Source organism: Octopus bimaculoides, chromosome 2 (assembly GCF_001194135.2).
Source record: "Octopus bimaculoides isolate UCB-OBI-ISO-001 chromosome 2, ASM119413v2, whole genome shotgun sequence".
Lineage (NCBI taxonomy): Eukaryota > Metazoa > Mollusca > Cephalopoda > Octopoda > Octopodidae > Octopus > Octopus bimaculoides.
In genome coordinates, this window is record NC_068982.1 from 121107729 (window position 1) to 121116064 (window position 8336).

Genomic DNA, 8336 nt, shown 5'->3' on the forward strand with positions numbered 1-8336 from the left:
ATATATATATATATATATATATATATATACGCATATACACACATTGATGATATGTGTATAGTTTGATCCATGCAGACATGGAAAATCGAACATTATATGATGATATAAAATCCCACTAAACATTCTGCTCTTTGTATCATCATCACCTCTGTTAATAACATCTCCCATAAGTGTTGTTATGGTTGTTGTGACTAAGATGTGTCACATCATTCACATGTCTTTCTGTGTTTTACATCTGTTTTTATATTTCAAATTTTTCTGTACCATTATGGATTGGACAGGTACTTATTTGAGGAAGTATTTTTATAATTGAATACTCTTCCTGTTGCTAACTCTATACTGTTTTATAAGCAAGGGTATTTTTATTCCACTGCTTCAAGAATGCAGAGCTAGAGGTATGATGTTCACCAGGAATGTAAACACAACTATTTTTTTTTTTTACCTTTGCAATCAGAGACCTCATGCCTAGAAGTGAAAATGACAACTTTCATGCTCACACATATGCAGGTATACACTTAAATACATATAGTTTCCACCTACCAATTTCATTCCTAAGGTCAGTTCTTGACAGTAGTAGAAGACACTTGCCCCAAGGTACTGCACAGTAGAACTGAACCTAAGCCCTTATTGTTGTAAAGTGAACTTCTTAACTTCACAGATGTGTTTGTGTCTACTTTTCTGAAATAAAGTTATATTGACATTGATATCTTTTAAGTTACTTCTACAGATTTTCTCTCTTTGATTGCATTGTTGACATAGATGTATTCATATATAAAGTACCATAGCTTTCTAAATGAAAATAGTATTACAACAGTCTTAAAAACCTTGGTTCATTAATTCTTTATCGAAGACAATCAGTAATATGATAATTATGCTTGTTGATGTTTTCAAACAACCCTAGGATATAGTTCTCTCTCATGTCCTAGGTGAACCACTTATATATAGTCAACTTAGTGATACAACAACTACATGCACATATACATTACACACACAAATATGCATTGTTGAATGCTTGAAAACTGCTTCTTAAGGGCATGGTTTTGGGTTCAGCTGCACTGCACTGCACTGCACTTTGAACAAATGTTTTCTGCTATTGCCCCAGGCTGATCAAAGCCTTGTGAGTATATTTTTGGTATCTGGAAACTGAAAGAAGTTCAGTGTGTGTGTGTGTGTGTGTGTGTGTGTGTGTTTATGTATATATGTGTTTGTTTGTTTCTGTGTTCTATGGAATTTGGTATAAGCTGTGATGATGCCACTTCTGTCAACAACTTACTTATTTTACCTTTGTAAACTTATTAAACGAGAGATTACTTTACCTAGAAAAATGACGATGGTGATGATGATAATGACTGCTGGTGTGTTTGAGAGAGAGAGAGAGAGAGAGAGAGTGCATATGCACTCACAGTTTAATTAATGTCAGTGATATGGTTATGAATGCCCGATAAAATTGTTTTAATTAACTGAATTACAAAAAATAAGTAAGAGTGATATATAATAATATATTTGGGCTTTAAAATGGCTAATATGTCTCTTCTCAAGGTGTATCAATACTACTTTCATGCTTTCAACATATAATTTCAAGTCAAATTACTTGTCAAACAAATACAACTGTGATGCAGACAGACAGAGAAAAAGTTGACTTTGGTTACAAAAAAGGGGAAGAAAGTACTCAATACTGTTAGGTGAAGTGGAATAATATTTAAGATTGAATATTCAAAGTTGAAAGTGTAAGTTGTTACTTGGTGTTTTTCATTTGTGATCCGTTTTTGCACCTGGACATTGGGAATGTGAAACTCAGGGTTGTAATTCTTGGACTCAGCTTTGAATATCTACTTTGTATTTGTGTATGATAGAGAGAGAGAGAGAGAGAGAGAGGTGGGGGCTAAAATACAGGTTCTTCATTATGGTTTTAATGTCTGATAAAGTGATCAGTTGGAGGTCTAGCAAGGTGGAACAGTTATGGGTTACCAGATTGGGCTACAACATACAGATTAGGCTACTTTTCAGACATGCTGTTACTACCATGTGTTTAATTGGGACAGCTTGTAATTTTAAAATTGACCTTCAGGTAATCATTATGTAATTTTTAGTTTACTACAAAAATTCTCGTTTTGCACTACTTTGTGAATACAATCTACTACTTTTTTGCAAATGTGTTATTTTTTGTGAAATTGATCTGCCAATTGTGGCTCCAGCCAATGAGTTTGGTAGATAGTGTGTGGGTGGGTTAGAGTGTGAATGGTCATGATGTCAGTGTATAAGGTCATGACGTTAGCATACAAGTACGTGAGTTATATTCTACAAGAGTGCTTTAGTTTACACCAGATTAGGAAATGTGTGCGTGTGTGTGTGTGTGTCATGGGAAACTAACTGCTGACTCTCAAGTGTGTATCATTCTAGCAGACACGATTTCCTGTCCAGCAACCCTACAGAAACATTATTAAACAACATTACAACTATTTTAGACATTTATCACAAATTTCTAGCTCAACAAACCAATTTCTGGAATTTTTCTGACTCCTCCATTTTTTTTTTTTTTTCATTGAGTTTGATAAATTTTTATATATTTATTTTTACATGAACATTTTCAACTCAACATTAAACAATGAATTACTGTCAGTTCACTAACTAGCCACTTAAAACTCTGCGTGTGTGTGCAAGAGATAGATAGATAGATAGATAGATAGATAGAGTGAGAGAGAGATACCTAGCAATGAATATTATGTCAACATAATCAAATATGAAATTATTCTGGATTGTAATATGTAAACAACAAGTAGACCAAACCATGACACTGTATCAACCAATAAGAGCTATATAGTATTCTATATACACTAACCTTCTTCATCTTTGTCTCTAACACCCCCACACTATCAATATTTAAATGACACCAACCAATAAGACCTATATAATATTCTACAGCAACTTTTTTTATAATGGTTTACTTTTGGCTTTTTACTTTAACGTGTGGCTCACATCGAAATATCAGACACGTCAAATCGTCCAACCCATGCTAGCATGGAAAGCAGACGTTAAACAATGATGATGATGATAAGAATATGCCCTCATATCCATCACTGATAATGCTTATTGTAAGCAAACGTTAAACAAATTGTGCTGCAAAACACTGTCTAAAAGTTATCAACAGCCCACAAATTCATGAAATTTGAAGATTTTTCTTTAGAAAAGTTCCTAGATTCACGAAGAGCACTTCAGAGACCTACATATTTCTGACCATTACTGTACACAAAAATCCTCTACATTCTCTTCTATACAATAATTCTGCCACTAACAATATTTAAATAACATCAATTAATACTAATGGTGTAATATTCTAAACACTGTAGCTCTTTTCTCAGTATTTAGATGACATTAACAAACATACAAACAGTTGTGGATGTTTTTGACCAGCAAACTTGAAAGATGTTTTATATATATTGCAGTTTTATAGAAGGTCATATTATATCAGATAAATTAGTATAGGATTGTGGGTATAATTTGTGAGGTAAAGTATTGGATTGCTGGCACAATATGGGCGCAATACATTGTGAAATATGGGATTGTGGTAATGGTGAGGTGAAATTTTGGATCAAAGAATCCAGGGATTTGAGGACAAGTGCTTCAGAAGGCTGTTACACATGCTGTACACAGAGCACAAAACAAACAGCTTTATCAGGCAGTAAGCCACCAAATACACTGGCAGACTGGAATCACCCCTTGCACAGGTAAAAAGATGAAAGCTTACCTGGTATAGTCATGTTTCCCATTATAACTTCTTGTCCAAAACCATTCTTCAGAACACAGTTGAGGTTGGCAGACAGAGAAAATCCTGGTTTGACAACATCAAGGACTGGACAGTGAACCTGCTACGCATAACAGAGATCAGTGGCGACAGTTAACTATGAAAGCCTCTAGAGTGGCATCTCTATGACTGGCTGCATCAGTTAAAGGATTTTGATGATGATGATGTTGTAGAGCAAAGTTTGTCTATATAGATGGGCCTGATATCTGGGGGGAAGTGTGAGCATATGAATGGACATGTGTTGATAGATACAACATCTGCAGTAAAGTAGGGGAGTTTGGGATTTTAAGAGGTATAAATAGCTTGTGATAGTGATGTACAGTTAACCATTTTGTCACCATGTTTCTGTTGAAATACTTTTCTTTATTTCAGTTAATTCTGAAAGTGAACTATATAAAATAACTTTGTCATTATTAAGCTAGTATTTAGAATAAAGTAACTGGAAATTTTAATTGAAGATTTAAATTTAGATTACTTTGAAACACTGCAGGGGCAGACTCAAGTGGGTTGGGATCAAAAGAGTTAAGCAACAATAATAATAATAATGTTTTCTACTGGAAGCACAAGGCCTCAAATTTGTTGGGTGGGGACTAGTCGATTATATCAACCCCAGTGTTTCACTGGTACTTAATTTATCGACCCCGAAAAGATGAAAAGCAAGGTTGATCTCGGTGGAATTTGAACTCAGAATATAGCAACGAGCGAAATACTGTTAAGCATTTTATCCAGTGTGCTAATGATTCTGCTAGCTTGCCGCCTTATTGTAATAATAATAATAATAATAATAATAATAATAATAAAAAAAAAAAAGAAGTAGAGTTGTTTCTAATATAGGCACAAATTTATCTCACCCTCCTTGGTGAAAACTAAGTTAACTCCATAGCTGTAACCACCCATTTCTCTGGATATATTCTCACATCAACTGCAAGTCATATTTGTTTCTCTCACTCCAGTACTTTTGGTGTCCCCTCTACTTATTACTTTCTGTAGACAAACAGTAATAGGAGTAATGAAGTTCTGTCTTCTATAGTTGCAATAGATTTTATTTACACAGGTAAAGGGATCAGACTAATTCTATTTTGTATGTGGCTGTTGTAACATGCATTTGTTAGTAATGAAAGATCAGGGTCCCAGTTTTGATGATTTAGTGATTACATATTTAATACATAGATGACCAAATAATCTAACTAGAAATGTATGTGGTGATACAGACAGGTAGTTAGGTTAGTGTTAATATATTTAACATGTGTAAGGCACCAAGCTGGCTGAATCGTAAGTAGACTGGGTAAAATGCATAGTGGCATTTTGTCCATCTTTATGTTGTGAGTTTAAATTCTGCTGAGGTCAACTTTATCCTTCATCCTTTCATGAGTCGATAAAATAAGTATCAGTTGAGTACTGGGGGTCAATGTAATTGACTTACCCACTCCCCAGAAGCTGCTGGCCTTGTGCCAAAATTTGAAACCAATATGTTTAATATGTGTAATATCATACAATCATTCTTGAAATATGTGATAAGGAAAAATATATAAATAGCTAATATTATTTTCATTTAAGGCAACGAGCTGGCAGAAACATTAGCATGCTGGGCGAAATGCTTAGCGGTATTTCGTCTGTTTTTACATTCTGAATTCAAATTCTGCTGAGGTCGACTTTGCCTTTCATCCTTTCGGGGTCAATAAATTAAGTACCAGTTGCATACTAGGGTCAATCTAATCGACTGACCCCACTCCCCCAAAATTTCGGGCCTTGTGCCTAGAGTAGAAAAGAAAAAATTATTTTCATTTTCCTGGCAAATGAGGAGATAATTTTAGACATTGTTTTAGTCTTATTTGAACCTCTTTAGCTAAGTGTAGTCTTCCTGCACTTGCCAAATTAGTGATGAATAAAACATTGAGTAAATGTACAAAACTTTGTTTGTTGTTATAATGAAATACATTTGTTTCCTATGTTAACAATGTATAACTTGTATGGAAAGGCTGGGCGTAGCTAATTAGCTTAGATCAAGATTGAATTATACAGTTGTTTATCATAATTACTGAAAGAAAGGAAATATTATCATTGATTGATTTTAACTATTTCTTGCCACTTTATTTATTTCTAATTATATATTTAATGCTTTATCCATTAAATACGTCAACACTAACTTACCACTTGTTTTTCCACGTTGATGGCATCTCTAAATTATTTCAGTTTTGGTAGATTTTTGAAAATTATATATGAAATGTTGATTGCAAAATGCTAATATATTGTATTATATATAATCAGTTTACACATGTATGTTTCTTATTTTTTTTTTGTTTCATTCACGAAGAAGAGACCATGCAAATAAATGTTTCCTTTGTTATGTTTTTTGTTTGTGTAAATATTATATATGTGTTATGTGAGTGTACATAAAATGTGTGTGTGGGTGCATGTAAATCTGTCTTTATCACTTCTTTATAAACTATCTTTTTCTAGGAGTTTCTGCATGTGCGCCGAAATAATGCAGTGATGCTCCCTGGGAAATGTTCACACGGACTAGTAAGTGTATCCACTGTAGACACATGGGTCCTTTCTCACTCACCTATGTGCTTGGGCTTGGGCTTTTGTCTCTTCATGGACCCTCTCTCAATCACCTTTGTGACTGGGTTTGGGCTTTTCTCTCTTCATTAACTAGTAGCTCATTTTCTGTCTTAAATTGTTGTTTGTGTTGTGTTGGTGTTATTATTTTTTTTTTTTGTTGTACTATGCTTTGGTGTTGGTATTGGCAGTAGTGGTGATGTTATTGGTGGTTGTTACCAATAGTGATGTTGATTGTGTTGGTGGTGTTGGTTTAATCAATAGGATTGGTGCGGTTGTTTCCCTTGTTATGTTTTTGTTTTGAGTAGATATCTGTGTGTTATGGGAGTACATAAAGTGTGTGTGTGTGTGTGTATGTGCATGTGTGCGTGTGCCTGTCTTTATCAGTGGTGCTGCTATTATCTTTTTCCAGGAAATTCTGCATGTGCACCAAAATAATGCAGTGACGCTTTCTGGGAAATGTTCACACGGACTAGTAAGCGTATCCACTGTAGACACATGGGTCCTTTCTCACCCACCTATGTGCTTGGATCAGTGGTGGTGGTGTGTTGGTATCAGTAGGGTTGGTGGTGGTGTTGCCTTCAGTGGTGTCGGTGTTATTATTGTTGTCATTGATGTTTGTTGTGATGTAATTGTTATCTGTATTGAGAGTGGTGGTGGCAGTAGTTGTGTTATTGTTATCAGTGTTGTTATCATTAATAACAGTGTTGTCATTGATATCAGTGGTGGTGATGGTGGTGGTGGTATTACCAGTGTAATGGTACTATTTGTATCAATGGTGTTAGCCATGTTGTTTAGTGCCAAAATTTAGGACCAAAGGCTTTCATCTATGACTATCCCATGTTAAGGTTATACTACATGTTGGGTTACATTCTTCATCATGCCCTTTCTTTTTTTAACATGGATGGCTGCTATTTGTAGGAATTTTTGCTGCTGTTTATTAGTTGACCAAATATCTATATAGAAGTTAGCTGGTGGTGGTAGTGGTGTTATCAACGATGCTGTTAGCTATGGTGTTACTGGTGGTGTGTCACCTTACTCATTCCTGATCAAGTTGTCTTGTGGCACTGAATAAATAGTGAGGCATGGCCCACATTTCTCTTCCCATTTCTACCATGTCACCGTCTAGCTAGCTAGGATGCAGCACCACATTCCGGACATATTTTCTCCATAGTCCTGCCTAATCTATTCTTGTACATCCCTAGATTTTAGTGGTTCCTCTAGTGGAGGGGGCAGTTAGAACACAACAGATGGTTACCAAGTGAAAAGAGGAGACAGAAATGCGGTGCAGATGGAATCATCATCTTGATTTAATATCAGTTATTCATGTTGATGCAGATTGGATGGTTTGACATGATCCAATCCACAAAGCTATGCTGGACATATTTTAGTTTTGGCATGATTTATATGACTGAATGTCATTCCTAATTCTAACCCCTTTACAATATATACTGAGTGCTTTGTTCATGTCACTGGCACTAGAGAGGTTGCCAAATATTTTGCAAGACAGTATAAAGAAAGGGAAAAGCAAAAGCCTCATTGACTGTGTGTGAGTGTATCTGAGAGAAGAAGCGGCTTTATGCCAAGTGTTGCTGGATAAAGTATGATGGAGGAACAAGCGAAGCTGTCTTATACTAGAGAAGATACAAGGCTACCTTGTGTTATGTGAAGGTGGCTGGGAGCAGCTAGAAAGAAGACAGATGGTGGGGATGAGGTGCTAGAGCATACTCTCAAGGTACAAGAAGGTGAGTTTAAAGGAGACTGTAGACTGGATCAGGAGGGAAGGAAAGAGTGGGTAATTCCATAAGAGCATGGGAGGAGAGTGAGTGATGGTTAGAGATTGGGCTTGAGGTGAAAGTAGTGAGTGATGGTTAGAGATTGGGCTTGAGGTGAAAGTAGTGAGTGATGGTTAGAGATTGGGCTTGAGGTGAAAGTAGTGAGTGATGGTTAGAGATTGGGCTTGAGGTGAAAG

At 35.6% G+C, this 8336-nt stretch overlaps 1 protein-coding gene across 2 annotated transcripts in view; it reads left to right on the top strand.

The window, feature by feature from the left end:
- Positions 1-8336, top strand: part of LOC106874084 (folliculin-interacting protein 1) — an 82073-nt gene that overhangs the window by 41251 nt on the left and 32486 nt on the right. Inside the window, exon 3 of one of the 2 annotated variants that reach the window (XM_014921679.2) lies at positions 6263-6325. The exons of the other annotated variant lie outside the window; for it this stretch is intronic. Within the exon in view, the coding sequence (XP_014777165.1) occupies positions 6263-6325 (63 nt within the window). The remainder of the gene's footprint in view (positions 1-6262; positions 6326-8336) is intronic. 2 annotated transcript variants of the gene reach the window in all.